The sequence below is a fragment of the Empidonax traillii genome, unplaced genomic scaffold, assembly GCF_003031625.1.
Source record: "Empidonax traillii isolate 1590-97213 ecotype Southwest subspecies unplaced genomic scaffold, ASM303162v1 scaffold296:size1881848, whole genome shotgun sequence".
NCBI lineage: Eukaryota > Metazoa > Chordata > Aves > Passeriformes > Tyrannidae > Empidonax > Empidonax traillii.
In genome coordinates, this window is record NW_020955489.1 from 509,051 (window position 1) to 527,313 (window position 18,263).

Here is an 18,263-nt window from a genome sequence, read left to right on the forward strand (position 1 = left end):
GCAAAGTTTCCGGTCTGGGTGTTGCATGACTTTTTTTTGGTGTGGGTTTTGGTTCTTACAGCATTGTCACTGCATGTTTGGCTCTACTGTGGTGGGGTTATGAGGGTCCAACATGTTTGGCATCTTTTGGCATAAATTTCAATTTCCCATGTACTCCTTTTCTATCCCCCCCCTCAGGTTTTTGCCCCTTTTCTTTTGAATATTTTTAGTTTCTCAGGCATTGTTGCAGTGTTGTTTTCCATTGTCATTTTGTTTCTAATATGTGTTAAACATACAGCACGCTTCAGCATGAGGTTGGCTTTTTTTTTTTTTCTTTTTTTTATGCATCCTGCTACCACGTCCTTTTTTGTGATTTCTTCCCATATTTTTTAGCATTTTCAGTGTTCAGCACGTTTGGCATTTTTTGGCACTTCTTGGCACACATCTAGTGCATCCTTTTGTGTGTATTTGCAGATTTTCCATGTGTTGTGCCTGTCTTTGTTGTTACTATCATACATGTTTTTGTATGTTTTGGTGTGTTGCACATTTTATCATCCAGGTGATGTTTGGTGTGTTTTGGCACGTATCTAGTGCTGATTTTTGCAAGCTTTTTGCATGTAACATATTTTATCAGTGTTGAGCATGCATCTAGAGCATATTTTCCCACATTTTCTATGTGTCTCACATTGGTATGTTTTATTACCCAGCATGTGTTTCACATTTTTTGGCATGCATCCGTTGCATCATGTTTTTTCATGTTTTTCCCTTTGTAATGTTTTTAGAGTGTTTTAGCAGTTTTTTGCAGACTTTTAGCATAAGCTCTTGGTCACCCTAGCATTTTTGGGGGGCTTTTCTGTGGTTTTATTTTTTTGCTGAGAGCTGTTTTTTTTTTTTAATTTATTTTTAAAAAATTTTCTCCTCTTTGTCTGTGTTATGCTCCTCGGTGTGGGTTTTTTTTATTGTTGTTGTTTGGTTGGGTTTTTTTTGGCGTTTACTGTCACTTTGGAATAGGCAAACCTGCCTGTTTGGACAGTGCCAAACTGAGGTTGTTTAGTCAGCCTTTTTTCCACCACTTTATGTGACAGCACTCTAATACTGCCACTATCTACTCATCCTGTAGCGGTGTTTGCTGGCTCTTTGCCTTGAGTGATGGAGAAACTGCATGAAACTCCCCTGGAGGCCAAACCTCAGTCTGGAAAGCACAAATTTTCCTTCTGATGCTTCAGGACCAAATACTGCCACAGACGTGTAATTTTTGAGAGAGAGGGGTAAAAAGGAAATCAGGGTGGAAGAAGGTACTGGCTTCTAATTTCTTAAATAATTTTAAATTGCTATAAGTGCAAATTAGCTGGTTTTGTAGTAGCTCTGTAAGCAAGGACAGAATTGAGTGAAATCCTTTCTAAAAAACATCATTCTTCCATTGTATTTAGCGAACAAAAGTGACTGCTATGTACATTGTGAGAGAAGGAAATCCACAGAAATATTCAATGCAGTTATTTATAAAAAAGCTCTTTGAAATGAAACAAAACAGACCCCACTACTTTTGAATGAAACTGAGCCACAGAAGAATACAGGAAAGTGGAGATAATGTAAAAATGAATTTTAAATGATTGGTACATAACTGGCAGGAACAGAACTGTCTGACTCTTCAATTTAAGAATTATTTTTCAATTTACAGCATAAAGTTTTACCTTTACAGCATAAAATTTTTCCTCCCGTCTCACTTCTACACATAGTAACTGCCACATGATTTATTTTAGTTAAAACCATTTATCTTCAGAAAAGCCCTAGTATTTTTTTCTGCTTGAGGAAAAATATAACCTTAGTCGATTTTGAGGTTTTGACAAACTTGTTTTCAGCCTTGTTCAGTTAGTGGTGAGCTGCAAGGTCCATCTGTATTAAGATCTTTTATTTCCAAGCTGCTTTGAGGGAGCATTTCTGCACTTCTTGAGGGAGCATTTCTGTTTCTTCCAGTGGTGATGTTACACTCGTTGCAGCTTTTTAAACTTAAAATTAGAATTTCCAGTAGTTGCTGGCAACTGGTTGGGGGTTTTTTTTTGTTTTCTTTTTTTTGGATACCTGTGCTTTAAATAATGCACATACATATTGTTTTGCAGAGAGTGCACTTTACAAAATGAGCACTGGTGGTTCTGACAGTTGTACTTCTTACTTGTAGTAGAAGTGTTAAACCTGAGCAGCATCTCCAGTTCAGCATTTGGCATTTCAGGAGGCGATGTGGAGAACTGAGATGTATTGAAAAGCAAATGTTTTATGCTGTGCTTCCATATTTCCTGCAACTATAGACTTGCCACGTCTGCAGAACTGAATCCTGTTGCATGTTTTACACCACAGCTTTTAATACAAGTGCAGGTGTGTGTATTTTTTATGCTGTTGCAATAGAGCTGTTTGCATCAAAGGAGGAAACTTATTATGGCTGTGAAAAAGAAATCGCCTGACTTTTTCTGTACTTCACTTGAACCTTTTTTACCCATCTTATGGGAAAAAAACCCTGTGACCTTGATCATGAAAATTTAAAATGCCCTAACAGATCCAGCTGTTAAAATTATGATACCTGTTTCTGTGACATGAGCAGTCCTACATGCATCAACATAAATTCTTCAGTACTTTCAAACTACTTTTTTTGTTCTTGTACACTGTAAGTATTCCCGTATGTTAACTATACGTGGCATTTTACCAAAATATGGGTAAGTCTGTACTCATCATGTCTCTTAGCCAACAACTGCAGAAATGTACTCTAGTATAAAAAAAATGCTACACCCCCCAGCCCTGCCAAAAAAGAATCAACCCCCCCTCCAGATATTGCTTCTATGAGTCAGAAAGTCGATTTACACTGAAGTAGCACATTGAAGGGCTTGGTGTCATGTACAGTAGGAAGTGTTGTGAGAAACTAACTGAAACATGAACACAAACCTTGCCAGGTGTTTTGTTGTTCAGGTCTGCTCCACAGAATTCACTGTGGATTCTCTTTACGGGAATTTGCATTTAACTTTCATGTGTATAAGAAGTTTTGAATGGATCATCACTGGAGGAATAGCATAACTGTGCTAATGCACGTGTTGCATGCTACAGTTGTAGCTGACACTTCTTAAAAACCCTGAGAAGACATAGTCCTATAATGAAGTTCTTGTACGTCTGAGAGATATAAAGAGTAGCAGAAATAATGTTGATTTAGATGAAGGATGACTTTCTGATAGAAATGTTTGAAGAGTCATGCTATGTAAGCATCTTTGAACATCTCATTGAGAAGGATGATAATGAAAGTGTTTAGCTATACAGAATTGCCTGAAAGTATGGAAAAAGGAAGATGGAGAAGGACTTAGGCAGGGATGCCTGGGAATTAAACTGCCAGCAAGATGCCAGCTAGTCTGTGAACTGAACCAATATTGAATTATGTTCTTCCTTGCCCCACGGTCCTCTAGTTCTGTAAGCAGTTGTCCTGATACTGTACCATGATGCTGCAGGTCTGGAAAATGTGACAGTGAGTGATGTTTCCACAGATCTGTTCAAACATGTATTTTTATTTTCTTTTTTAGCTCAGCTTCCTAAGAAACTAAGACTTGTGTAATTGTGCTCTCAGAAAGATGAAACTCTTACTCATGTGGCTAATATCAGCTAAATCTGAGAGTGACGGTGGTTGCAAATGTAATTATATTTCTGCAAAGTCTGTGAAACAGCAGCTGAGTAAGAAGAGGGCATGTGCTTCGGTGCTGCTGAAGGCAAGGCAGGCTCAGCTCATCCCTGCAGATTTGTAGCTGCCTGGCAGTAGGGGAACACACAGTGGTTAGCCTGGCAGTGCTGATCCTGGTATGTCCTATCTGGGGCCCACTGGGAGTGCTGAGAAGATGTGGATAAGGAAAGTTAGTTGTTACTGTGTTTGATGATAAAGTGGATCACGGAGAGATTCTTGGTAAATGAGGAAAAATATCTTACAGAACTACTTTCTTGCAAAAGTTATCTGTTCCTGGTATTGTTGGGTGTTTACTTCTTCACGATTGATTTTGTATTGCATTATAAGTGTTCGTGTTATTTTGTGGATTCATTTAACTGGCCCATGCTGCTGTGCTTTGCTGAGAGAAGTTGTTTTTTTTTTTTTTTTTGATGTCCAGTTTTGCATGGAATGAACCAAGAGCCCTAATGCACCCTCAGTGTTGCTCTGAAGACACAGGAAGTTTGATGAGCAGTTTAATAAAGCCTGATTTCAATGTTGTCACTCAGTGTGGTAGCATTGCTTTTGCCTTCTTTCTGCTTGCTTGTTGCTCACTCTTTTGTACAGCTGATCATGTTTGTGCAGCTGAAACGGCAGGGTGAGCAACGTACGGAACCAATCCAGCTGAAAATTAGCCCAATGATGTCTTTTCTTTTCTTTCATGGAAAAAATAAGCCCCAAAAGCTTTGTTTGTGGTCTTGTGAGTATGTGTGTGTCTTTTTGGTTTTATTTTCTTTTTTTCTTGTACCGCATGGGCAGGAGCTATTTACTTGAAGAATTTCTGGAAAGAATCCTGCTTTGATACTTTCTTCTGGGATTATTTTTTTTTTGCTTGCTCTAAGTATAAATGAATTTTGCTTTTGTATTCAATGTTTCTTTTGTCCTCTTCAAAGGTTAATGCCACAGAGCTGTCACAGGTGGTTCTTATTTTCCTGGTCCTGCTGTTATAGCAATACTGTTTCTTGAACTTGTCTTCCCAGTCCTTTTTTCCCTCTGTATAGCTGTTCCAATATCTGTTCTATTCTCCTCCAATTATTACTGTTAACCTCTGCCCTTTTTCTTTTGTAAACTTGTAACTATTTCAACAACAAAGTGATGTTGATATAAAAAGCTAAAATAAGTTATGTGCAATTGTGAAGGATGTGAATGTAAGGTAGCAATCCAAGGGTTTTCTCCTGAGAAGCAAATCTCTTCAGGTGAACTGCAGGATTGTTTTTTAAGTATGTTTTTTTGTAATTGGAATGTTTTGGGTGCTGGGTAGGGAAAAAGGAAGGCTCATACGTTTTAGTAAATGAGCTGCTTCCCGGCTCTGTTTACCTCTTGAGTCCAGAAGGAGATGAGATCCTGTCTGCATGGAGCTACTTCAGAGGAAGGCTTCAGTGCCTGGTGGCAGGGCTTCACCATCTCCCTTACACTTTGTCTCCTCCATAAATGGCACCTTGGAATTGATGATCTGTTTGGGGGCTTTTAGCAATACTTTGTTTACTATCTGCTCTTATTGTGCGTTGTTCTTGAGAATATGTGAAGATTGCTCAGCTCCTTACAGGATTTGGGCCGTAATCAAGGCTGACACTGACTGGCATATTGTCAAATTGTGCATGTATCATTTATTGTTAGATAACAGTGGACATCCGTTAGTGTCTCTTGGCTAATCAAGAGTGTTGCCTCACATATTCTTACGATGAGAGGGCGAAGGATTCTTGTCGTAGCTGCCAGCTTTCATCATCCGAGCGGATTGCAGAAGACGGGACTCTAGGGACAATTGAGAATAGGAAGTTTGAAGATTTGCTATACTCTCCTGAAGCGTTGGAGTGACTTTCATAGACTCAGGGCATTGTCTCCAGAAGGTTGCTTTTGTCTTGTTTGTTGTTGGGGTTTTATTTGGTTGTTTTGTTTTTTTTTTTCCCCTCCCGTTGTAGTTATTATTGCAAAATAAATGTGTAGTTATTTCTAAAACTGTCAATCTATGTGTCTCTTCCAGGGCGATTTGATGAGACTGTGATTGAAGAAAGAAGACAATGTGCTGAAGATTTGTTGCAGTTTTCTGCCAATATCCCTGCTCTCTATAACAGCAAACAGCTGGAAGAATTTTTTAAGGTTGGTTAGCATTTGCAGTAGTATTTACTTCTTACCGATGCAAATAAAGTGTAGTGCTGATTCTGTTTTACTTTATACACTGGGTGAGAGTGAGCTCAACTGACATGCTTTGGGAAGGGACTGGGGGTTTTCTGTTTGCTCTAGAAATGTGGCTTTAAAAAAAAAAACCAAAACATGCCACACCTCTACGAGGTGGAAAGTTTTACAGGAACTTGAGGTGAAGGGATTCGAAATTAATTTTTTTATGAAGTGATGAGCAAAAAACTTGTGATGATGAATCTAGGTGTTCAGTAGGGAAGTGATAAAAATATTGTCACCGTTTCTGTATTTTAAGTAGTTGTTTATAGTTTCAAACCAAAGGAACAAAGACTGTTTAGACTGTTTCCGTATGGTCTCTTATGGACTCAGGTCCATGACAACAAATTTGGCATATAAGTAGTCCAACGTGCTGCCTGTACAATGTTGTGAGAACCGCTCTCCATGATGTCTCCTAGGACAATACATTGATATGGACTTCCTCTTTTATTACAGCTGAAGCAGTTTGTTTTCAATAGTTCCTTCAAACCTCTTTATTTTCAGTGGCTTAGTCTAACATTCTGCAAACTCATAAGCATAAATTTGCATGTAACAATGATAGTAACTCCCTGGAATTAAGGAAATACTCATCTGACTGAGATGGGACTTAAATGTATGAATGCGTTAAGTATATATAAATAATACATATGCAAAAGCAAAATTACATGGAAGATTAAAATTCTTGTTTTCATGATGAAGTTATTGCAGAGTTCTTTAAAATGCTTAATTTTTTTTAAACGTTAGGGGCAAAAATAAGTGGGAGACTGGGTTAGAATGTTTTACTTTTTTGTTTATTTGCATTTTTTTCAGTTCTTTGGAAATATTTCTGTGGTTTGGGGTACTTTTTAGTGCTCTCTTCTACCTCTTTGCTTAAGAAAAGTATTACTTTTAGCCTCCCAATGGACCTTTCCTGGCTTTGCAAGGAAATTAATAAAACCAGAAAAACATTAATTTTTTTAGGAGCAACTACGTCTACAAGGGGAATTATGCAAATGTAATAATTGAGGCTCATTTGTTAGCTGATGTGGTGTTATGTTTCCTGTAGGAGAGCCTTGGGTTTTGATCAGCTCAGCCCCTGTCCTTTAGCTCTGCTCATGGGTGATTTTTGTTCTTTTTTAGATTTTTGTGCAAATAGCCGTGGAGAGAGAGAGACTTGGACAATAAATTTTTAGAAACAACTGAAGGGAGTGCTGTGTGTATCGAAAAGATGAGCTGACTAGGTTGAAAATGTGCTGGGCTAATTCAAGACAGTTTAGCAGTGTCCATATGTAACACAGCCTTGCAAATGGTGCAGTTTCTGTTAAAGTTACGTGGAAAGTGAGCACCTGAGATCTGAAGCAGAAATTTAAAAAAAAAAACCCTCGTATGTGGTTTCTAGTAATTATTTCAAGTAATTATTCCTGTTGTGACTTCACTTGATTGATTCCTTTCAGGCTTGAGAGGGAATAATGTATCTTGGTATTTTGTCCAGTCTTGACTATGACTGAACTCAAGACAGTGGGTCATGGGTGGGACACTGGTCTGACAGGCAAACAGTCCTGTATGAGGGACCTACTGAGCTTAGGAGCACCACTGAATGGCACGGACTGTAAGTGACACAGGAGAGCAGGAACATGATTGTTCTTTTCCTGTTAGATTTGACTGTGCAGGCAGACCTGCTGCAGAACTCTGAAGTGGGCTAACAGTTTAGATAAATAGACAGCCTATGGGAACCAAACATGGCCTAACCAAAAGTCCTTGTTTAATTTTGCAGGATTTTGTAGTTTATTTAAATGCATTAACTCTAAAGTAGTGGAACATTCACTGGTTAGGAAATTTAATTTTGTCTATCACTTCTATATAATGAGAATTTCCATAGAGCACAGCAGCTAAGTAATTCCTTTCCCTCTTCCTTTTTAGGGTGGAGAGGTGCATGATGGCTCTGAACTGATTGGTCCTGTTGAGCCTCTGTCTGACTCTGTGACTGACAATCTGTCTGACTGCAGCTCTGAAGGTTTGCTTTCTTCTCTCGTGTAACCTTACAGTGTGCTCTGTTTTAAAGCAGCTTGTAAATGACAAGTGCCATATTTGTTTAGGGAGTGCTGCTGTTCAGTTTCTGTTTGCTTGGTATGGCAGAAATGTCCGAGCTGGGATTAATGAAAGAGAGCTTGGGATCAGCAGAGCTCTGTCTGCACCTCTGGAAGTTTGCTTCTAAAGATGTACATGCTGGCTTGGATCCCACGTGTAGAGTAATTTTAGTGGCACTTCACCTGCTCTAAATAATAGTATAGCTGTAAGGAAGGGTCAGTCAGCCCAAATAAATACTGTAGCGGTGCTTCTTGGCTGCCTCTGGAGGCTGAGGTAGCTTAAACTTCTCTGTGTAACATACAATCTTTTAGCTATTTACGTGTTCCCTAGTTACACTTGGTCCTTGTGATTTCTAGGAAATTCTTCTCCATTCCTTAGGTTTTCCTTTGGAACTGTTTTGTACTCGTATATAAATACACATTCTTATAGAAATACTCATTAAGCTTATATGAGATGGGATTTTTTTCTTAACCATTAAATTTCCTCTGGTTTTTGTGGCATAGAACTTGCTTTGATAAAACAAAGCTTGAATAATGAAAACTGCTTGTGTTTTGTAATAGTGGTAATTGGTTGGGGTTTTTTTCCTTTGAGGTTGTATGACTTGCCACTGGGATCTCTCTGTGTCAATAGCTTTGTGCTCAGTTGTACGATATATTATATATGGGAAGTGAGCTTTGCGTTTTCTTTTGTAGTATCTTCTATGATGTTTATGAACTGATGTCCTCACGATATTTCATTCTGTGAAGGGAAATGCATAGAGCTGTTTAATTGCAGAGGATAGTTACGGTAAATACCACTAACTAGCTTTAAAGGGGTGTGATTTCTATGAAATTTAACATTCCAAATTCTGACAATGCACTCACTTTACACTGTGCCTTATAAAAGAAAAAGTCCTTCTATAAGTGCTTAATGTTTCTATTCTTTATTAATAAGGGCCTCATTTTTAGAAGAAGAAAACCACTTCCTTTATGTGAGATTAAATTCTGAAAAGAAAAAATTCTGTAAAGTAGAAAAATTCTTTGATACCCTTCTGAATCTGCTGGAGTGCTTTTACGGGATACTTGCAACAACCATGAGCACAGGACTTGAAGATGCTGAATGAGACTTTTGTGGAGTTATGTTTTCTGAAAACCTATGTATCTTCCTGCTCATTTCTTCTTATGTTTTTGGTGGTGAGGGGTGGGGGGAGACCGGGGACAGAAGGGAACATCTGTCTTTAAGGCCTCTAGATGGCAGTGGTGGCAGTGGCAATGCTCTGCCTTGAGTCCGCTCCCTGCCTCTCCTTAGGGCCTCCTGCCTGCATCTGATTTTTCACAGTCTGATTATGGTAATTAGCTGTGACTGCTATTTTTTGTGAGCATTCAAGGGCCTCCACGTGGGCACTGCTCCTTCAGGCTGTTGTAGTGAGAAGTATCACCCCCAGTTCCTAGCGAGTGCTACTGTTTGCAGCTTTTAAGGGTGGGTTGTGTTTTCTCCCTTTTATCTGTTCTTTTCAGGCAAAGTTATTTTTGTAGAAGGTGTGCACTTCAATGGTAGGAGATACAAATTGACAGTAGCAGAAATGTTTCTGTACCAAAATAAGCAACAATTATCTTACTTGTAAAAAAGTTTTGGCAGTTCACACTTTTATGAAAATCTCCTTTTCAAGAGGCCAGGTTACCCAGGCTTTCCAGCATTTTTTGGAAACTGTATTTACTACTCAGATTCCTGGTTAAATTTAATACGGCAGAGACAAGAATAGAAACTTATGTTCAATTTCAGCATTATTATACTCATCTGTTATTCCTGACAAACAATCACTTTGTCTTCATCTCTGAGTACATGGGATGATGTTCAAATGTCCAACTTCCTCTCAAGTCTTTCTCTACCAATGATCAGATTCTATAGAGCACTTCATCACAAAGCTAATTTTTCTCTTTTTTTTTTTTCATTTTCTTTTCACCCCCCTCAATTTTTTTTTTTTTTTTACCATGTACACATTGTCTTCCCAGAAGTAAGTCTGTGCAGTTCAGACCCTTCCCACTCCATGAGCTGAATGGAAGCCCCATGACTTTGGTTATGTGGTGCCAAATCTGGGCTCTAAACCTGCCCTTAAGAAGTGTTTATTAGCTCAGGCTCTGTGCCATACTAGCTGTGTTTGGACAGCTTCTGGTCAGGTTGGCTACAAGAGAAGAGCAAATGTGGCTTTGTGTGGCCTGTAGGGAAGGGAACTTGAGTCTGTGTGAAATCTGCTGTGTGGATGGGTGCTAATTCATCTAATCTGGGTGGCCAGAACAGCCATCCCACAAACCCCAGCTTCTCCTTGCACGCTCTATATCTGCACCCTTTGTCCACCAATCAGCTCTGCTTCCACCACTTGATTCCTCTAAGTGTAATTGAATTCTAAGTCCTCCACACCCGAGTTTTGTTGCTGTCCCTAAACTGAGCAGGTGAAGGGGCCCATTATTATTACACTAGTTAATGTATTCTCTGTCTTCCTCCAACATTTCTTTTTTGCAGGATTTGGAGCTTTCTTCTTCTATAGTTTTTTTCTCTGCATGGACGCTTCACTTTATGTCGCTTCCATGAGAAGATCAGGAGCATTGTCTTCTGTGCACCCGGTCCCCTCCTCTCAAGTAGTGTCGTGTCACTAAGTATGACTGTCTCTTGCTTTTCATACAAGGAGTGGCTAGTAATTTTTTTCTTTTTCATGTCTTTTTCCTCTCCCTCATGTTAAAGATACTGCTGGCTCTTAGAAAAAAAGCAGTATTTCTACAGTGCCTTCTTACTCCTCTTTCATAAATTGTAAACTCCCTATAACCCTATGGCTGCAAAATGAAAAAGAAAGTGTGAGTTAGTTGCCTTTGAGTCAGCTTCTTGCTGCTGCCTCATACTACTTTTTGAAGATAAGTCAAGTCAGAACATGTTACCTGGAAATGTGGATAAACTCTTCACTCTGTCAATAGTACAGGAGAAAACAGCAGGTTTTAGCTCAGAATTTACTTTCTCTGTGTGTACAAACAGCTAAATGTCTTGACCTTGTTGCCTGTTTTATTGCCTCAGTGGACATATGTGCCAAGGTGATAAAACAAACTGCTACTTGATATCCAGGTGGCACTGCCAAATTCGTGGGTCGTTCAGTATGTCTCCTGCAGGGTACTATTCTGGAACGACATACTTGATACTGAAAGCTGGCTTCTTTTTTTTTCAGTGGTGTGTAGATCCCAGTCTTTGGAGGCTCTCCTGTTTAAGGTCTCCTTAGCTGTAAATCATCAGGGCAGTGAGAGATAGGGATTATAGTCCTGCTGCTGCTGTTGAAATTAAGTGAGTTGGTAGGTTTGAATTGCCCCCCCACCCCCACCAAAGCAGGCACCTGTGTTTTGTTTTTAAAATTGCGGAAGCGATGAGAATGGTGAATTTCTCACAATTTTAATGGTGTGTTACCAAATGGGTATCTCTGGTAGCCAGTCAAAGAGCAGGTTCGTATTATGTACTTTTGCCTCTAGAAGGGACGTGCTCCTTCATTTTGATGGCAAGTGAATGTGTAATCTGCTGTACCAAAGGATGTCAGAAACATTTTTGTCGTTCTTGTCCTTTTCAGTTCGAAAGGATTTAAGTGGGCTTGACGATGTGACGCTTACGAGCCAATCAGAATGTGGAGGTGAGATCTAGAAGTGGTTTCCATTACATTTGTGGAATTTAAATAGGCATAATTGAAAGTTGTAATTGAGTGAATGGTTTTTGTGGATGATAATCCGTACGGAACGAAATGGTGTATGTGTAAAATATCTTTGTTGCCATTTATTCCCAAAAAACCTTGCAAAATTCTTGTGGTTTGGTTGCTGAAGGTCAGCTTGCAGCAAAGATATACTGGCTTATAGCAAGTGTAAAATAAAATGTGTTACCTCAAGTTTGAGTGAAAGGTGTTAACTAATTCCTTTTACCATGTCTCAGCTATTAAAGAAGGCTGGGCATGTTAGATGGGAATTAGGAGCACTGCATGATACATAAGCTGACACTAACTGTGTTAATTCAAACTCCTAATTTACTGGTTTTGGATGCTTCACCTTGCTGATTTAAACAATATGTTGGGATTTCTTGAAACAGTAATTTGGCTCCTGCTGATTTACTTCTCTAATAGCACTCACACAGAATGAAAAGCTAAATCTTCAGATGGGATAAAGAATTTTGAAGGTTTCTAAGGCATATGAGAAATTTAAAGTAATGGATGCCTTTCTGACTTGTAGGCTTCTCCAGTGACAGCGACCTGATCTCTCTGACAGTCGATGCAGATTCTCTTGCTGAGTTGGATGATGGAATGGCATCCAACCAAAGTTCTCCCAGTAGAGCTGTTGGCCTTTGCGTTCCTTCTGAACCCCCAGTACAAAGCACGCTGGCACCTGAGCAGGAGTGGAGCAAACCCGAAGGAGAGAGGGAAAGCCATAGCTTGTTTACTGGAAGCTTAAAATCCAAGCCGGGCAAACAAGATTACTTGGAGAAAGCGGGCGAGTTAATAAAACTGGCCTTGAAGAAGGAGGAGGAAGAAGATTATGAAACTGCCTTAAGCTTTTATAGAAAGGGGGTTGATCTGCTTCTGGAAGGTGTTCAAGGTATGGATCTTCCCATTATGTTTGTCTTATCTTTGGCTATGTGTATTTGTTTATGGCATTTCCTTAGTTAACATCAGCTTACTGTGTTGCACAGAGGTGATATGAAATGCAGAATGATGTGTGCTTGGCTTTCATGTACTTGATAGCTGTGTGCATAGGAGAGAGTGGGAAATCTTTCTCTCTAAGACTGAATAGTAATTCAGGGTCTCATCTTGCAAGTGCCAAGTATCTCCTCTTTTAAAATTGCAGCACAACCTTTGACTTGCAGGTAAGTAGTGAAGTGCTCCACTCCTGCTTCTTTCCTTTTTATTACCTAGGCATTAATTAATATGTGGCACTTGCAGCACTGTTGAAACATTATTTAATTTACATGGTTAAGTGAGGATTAATTATCCCCATTTTATGCATGGGGAGAGGCAGACTCAGGTTAGCTTCCCAATCACAACAGGATTAGAACTACTCTTGGCTCACAGCCTCTTGTTTCTTCCACTATTCTCCTTTTCTAGCTAAAGGATGCATACAAACTTACATGCCTGCACTGCTAGAGGAGAACAGGATTTTTTCTTTATTGAAAGACTGGCACATTAATATATGTGTGCAAAAACTGTTGTTAACAGACAGATGCAACTACATGCAAGTTTCTGCATAGTCTCCTTGTAGCTTGTCAGTGGGGGAGTGATTTTTTCCTTTGCTTCTCTAGTTCTTGAGAATCTAGAGTGATAACCTCATATATTTACATTTTGTCCAACAATGGCTTAAGACTTTAAAGCACAGGAAAATATTTGTTCTTTCCTGGAGTGAATTCAGGGTCTGTGTATTGTGCTTCTGTCCCACACAGATCAAATGAGTAAGATTAGAATTGTGGCTTTGTTTGACAGCACACAGCACAGATCCGTTATGCTGCTCCAGATCCGAACTTAAATGTTAATGTACCAAAGCACACACGAGCAGGAGCCTTTGCTGCATCTTGATGTGATGCACAGCAGTGGTCCAGGCCTTCTGAGCAGTTCTAGGAATGGAAGTTACCTGGCGAGCTGATTTAATGGGTCCTGGCAAAAAAAAAAAAAATGATGGGTTATTGATGAGAACTAGAGGTGTGGGCCAAGGTATGTGCATAGCCTTTGCTTAAAGTGTCTTACACTTTTTGGCAAATGTAAATCCACCTCTTTCTTTTCAAGTCTCAGTGATGTCAGTAGGGTTGCTGCTTTGCTGCTTGTTGTGGCTTTTCAATAGCATCCTATCTTTTCTTGCCTGTGTTGTCAAAATGCTTTTCATTCTTGATGTTGAATGTGCTGGCAATCCTTCTGTTGGAGAGCCCAGCTATTCTTTCTTTGCCAGTGTACTTTTTCACAGACCTGTTGTGGATATCCTGTTTTGTCATAATCAGTTCTGTCTTCCTGCCACGATGCAAGTCTGCCATGATGCAGTTTTGAACCAACACTTCAAATTTCAACTTCAAAAGCTTTCTTTATTAAACAGTTTCAAACTGTTACGGCATGAACCCAAGTCAGGCTTTCGTACGTCCCTTTTGCTGTGATAACTATTGTGCATACTTGAGTTGTGGCAGTGGTTAAACACATTGGCTCTGAATCTGTGGTAATCCTTATGGTAATATGTTTACCTTGAAGTTGTGAAAAGCTTTTCTTGCATGTGTTGTAGGTGACTTGCCCAGCTGATGCATACTAACATGTCAAACCAGAGTGGGTTGAGCTTCTTACTTGCATTTGCCAGAATTTCCTCCAAGGACTTTTGCTGCAGGGTAGCCACTCGTCCAGCTCCCTCAGATGAATGACTGTTAACCCTTTTCTCTCACTCACTGGTATCCATGCTTTTCAGACTAGGAAGAAATTCAGGGTGTCTTAGGAAAGTGTGATATTCTGCCCTGTTTTCTTCATGCGACTCAGATAGTACAGTGGGCGTTATTAATAAATTTTTAGTGGTACTTGTGTGTGTATGTAGGTGCTCCTCATGGATGAAGAGACATGTAGCCAGCACCTGCAACTTTTCCTTTGCACTCCCTGACATTCATCTGTAAAGCACAGAAGAGGGAATAATGGCAACGAGTTGCTTTTTAACTGGCATCTTATCCCTTGTGAACGTAACTATACACAGGCTAGATCCTAGCAGTCAGCTCTTCCTTTTTATTTCTCTGTGTTACCCTTCATGGCTGTGAAGGTGGAAAGCAAATGAATGTCCATCCTCTGCTGGGCACTTGCACTAGATTTTGGGTAGATCCAGCTCATTTTGTGTCCCATTCTCCTTGGAGCTTCTACAAGCTGGCAGGGAGACAGTGATGCCCTCTTTATGATGACAGGGCTGATTCAAATGCCTTCCTAAAAATATATGCCTTCTCAAGATCTGTGAGGACAGTAAAAAAAAAAGCTTCAAAAGACCAACAAAACGTATTAATCTTGCTACTTTGTGAAGGCACTATGTTTAACATTGGTATGTGAATATTCACTTTAGGTTGCAATAAAAAACGACAAACCCTTAACGTAATCACTTCAGTTATTTAAACACCCCTGGTTATGTATTTCATATGTATAATAACATGCTCCTTTCAAAGATAAGGATGGTGCAATTATTACACAAAGCTTCTGGTCTTCTGCCATTGATTATTTTCAAACTATTTTGTCTAAATAAGTATTAGTAACAGCTGAAAGTGAAACAGTGTTCATACATACTTAGACCCATATAAAGTGTCATTGCCTTTCGGTGTACAGCCATAGCAGAATCTGTGGCCTGTGGAATGGGCTGCAGGTGGCTTTTTGCACTGAAAACGGTAATACAGATTTTTGCCACGTGGTGGCACCAAGGAAATAGAAATTAACAGCTAAAGAATTGGAAGCGGGGAAACGCAACCAGCCTGCGGAGTAATGTGGGTGAAGAAACATCACTTATCCTCTGGTTTTGAAACTTTGAATTTGAAACATGACATTACCTCAGAAATGTAATACTTCTGTAAGCTGGTGATAAGTATCCAAAAAATGAGCTCCTTTGGGCTTGGTACAAGGTCTACTTACTTCTCAAGGCTACCTCATCAAAACTGTGTACAAGTAAGTTTCTGACTGCAAGTCTATAGACCTGTGTTGATTGTTTTGAAGTAGGTGGCTTCTGTAAAGGCAGTTGGAGCACACATGTTCCTGATGACTTTCCAGCCCTTTGAGCTGATGGCACTAATGCTGGATGAGGCAGGTGTCACATGTGCTCACACCAAAGAAATGGCCATCTTGGCTTTGTTTTCAGCTGTGTGCACATGCTCTCAGAAGCGTAGTGGTGTTAATTATTCTGTGCAAGGTGCATGTGTATTTTCTTTTGCGATTCTCTTGCAGAGTTATAGTACTGAATCCTTTAATGACTTATTCATAGTCCTGCCAAAAGATCCAATACAGTTGTCACTTGGGGAATGCATGCTGTTTGTGTGCTCAGAGACTGCCGTGTCTTTGGACTTTGGACCCTGGGCATCTACTCTTTGGACCTGTTTCTGCTCTGTACATGCATTTAATATTAAGCATTTATCAGTGGGAAGAAGAATGAATTCTTAGACTGGCTGTACAGCCCTTGGACTGCCACTGAACTACCCGTGCCTCTTGTGCCTCCCTGTTTTACTTATACCAGAGCTACCTTGCATGCAGTGACAGGGAATAGCTGCCATAATTTCCTTTTTCCTCTAAATATGTACTGATTCTGCTGCTCCTCTCATGTTTTCTGGGCATTGCTGTGTGCCCAAGGGTTTTGGAGCTTTTAGAAGACAGGTCTGTAAAGGTTGTGTAGAATGGTTAAGCAATTCTCCAGGAGCTGAAACCGCCTAGAATTCAAATTTTCAGCCTTTTTAAGCATACCAAGTATACTAGCTGATAGAAACTTTGGCTCACAATTATAGCTGTTCCTTTGTTTTGTTAGCATGTCAGAGCACTTTGAGGTCAATGCATTGCTTCAGGCCTAGTGATGGAAAAAAATGCACTAATCAATAGCAAGCCACCAACTTCTAGGCTGGAAGTTAACTATGTTTTATGCAAAGTAGTGCTTTCCCTGACTTTGGTATAGGGCATAGTTTTCATTAGGATAAAAACAGATCATGAGGCTGAAATTGTGGAAAGAGTTTTTTGTAATAAAGGAGGGAGTCCTGTTCATATAAATTGCTCCTCTTTTTCCAACTTCAACCATTCTTAAGTTATATTCACTATGGATCTGGGCAGTCTGAGGTGTGTGACAAACACAGAATTAACCCTCTTGCTTATTGCTGGGTTTCAGTACCTTCAGGCACCTGATGAAGCAACAATGCTGCACAATATGGCCAGTCTAATTCATGGAGAAAAGTACAGGATCTGTTCCATATGGTTTAGAAAGCAAACGTGTCCATTGCTGGTCTATCCATGCTGCACATTAACATCCAAAGGGAGATGATCCATTTACTCTGTCAGAGTTTTGGAATGTTTGTTTTCACATGTGTAGCAGCTTTGGCTGGGCAGAAAGAATATTTATTTGGTTTAGGCAGCATGAACCTTATTCCACTGAAGTATGAGGTGCCTCTTGAGTCACAGCAGCCACAAGCTGTATTCCAGGTATCTCTGTTTTGTGTTAGGTACCTACAACTTCTAAATAAGCTGCTGGTGCCTTTGAAAGCAGGCTGTGAATGTCAGTTTTTCACTGCTCTGTGCTATTTTAATGTTTATCCAGTAAACAGAGCTGGAACAAAAATTACACAAATTACTGGAACCTTGCTAAAATGACTTTGACTTTTAACCCAGAAATGCATATACAATGAAATGCTGGGAATACTTTGGACAACTAGATGATATTTTTGGATATACTGAAAACAAACCAACTTGTGTCTAATTACTGGGATTATGATGGGCTATGATTTGAACTTGTGATGGAGCCAGGGATGCAAACAGGAGCATGCTTGACAGAATGCCAAGAAGACAGTGCTTTATGAAAAGGGAAACAGCCATGGCGTTCCACCAGCATGTTTCTGGCTTCCTTTGCTTGTTTGTTGAATGGCACTTATGAAGACAACTTCTGTTACCACACAGTAGCTATTTTAAATTCTTTTCACTTGTTAAGTCCTCTGAGTAGTGTTTCTCATTGGTAGTAACAATCTCTTAGGCACTTTATGAACTATCCACTAGATGTGCCTGACTGGAGCCACGTCTTTAAGGAGACAACAGACCTGGTTTTTGACAAGGTGCACTGAGGTGTGAGCCGATGTCTGCGGGAAAACACTGAGTGTTGTGCTGGACCTCACAGAGGAAGATTGGTGACAGGCTGACTGATGGAACTGTAGTTCTCCCTTGCCTGATCTCAGACCTCTGTGCTCCTGTGGTCTATCATCACTTGCCTTATTTGCTGCTGTAGTCTTATACTTCCGCTGAGGCTGGAACCAGTCAAGGCAAAAACCTCCTGCCCTGGTTCCTACCAAAGGAGCTGATAACCATCTCTGTTTCCTGCTATTGGGCTGTGAGGATGCTGTAGGAATATTTGGGTTGAGCTTTTTAAGCAACAATACAAAGTGCTCCCTCTCTCCTAGTGCTTCTTGAAATCACAGCTGCTGCTTCAAAAGAAAGGTTTGTGAGAGGACTTGTCTGTTGATAAGCAGCTAGATTAGGAATGAATGTTGGAAATACTGTGGCTGGTGAAAGAAAGAGTCATCTTATCCCAGAGTGCTGCCGGTGATGCTGAAACACGTGTTAATATGGGCTATGAGCTGCCCATAACTGGAATGTGTT

At 39.9% G+C, this 18,263-nt stretch overlaps 1 protein-coding gene across 3 annotated transcripts in view; it reads left to right on the top strand.

The window, feature by feature from the left end:
- RPS6KC1 (ribosomal protein S6 kinase C1) overlaps positions 1–18,263 on the top strand; it is an 89,382-nt gene that overhangs the window by 12,635 nt on the left and 58,484 nt on the right. For all 3 annotated transcript variants that reach the window (XM_027890727.1, XM_027890730.1, XM_027890728.1), the window contains 4 exons: positions 5,688–5,803; positions 7,778–7,871; positions 11,526–11,585; positions 12,172–12,534. In XM_027890727.1, coding sequence (XP_027746528.1) covers positions 5,688–5,803; positions 7,778–7,871; positions 11,526–11,585; positions 12,172–12,534 — 633 coding nt within the window. The remainder of the gene's footprint in view (positions 1–5,687; positions 5,804–7,777; positions 7,872–11,525; positions 11,586–12,171; positions 12,535–18,263) is intronic.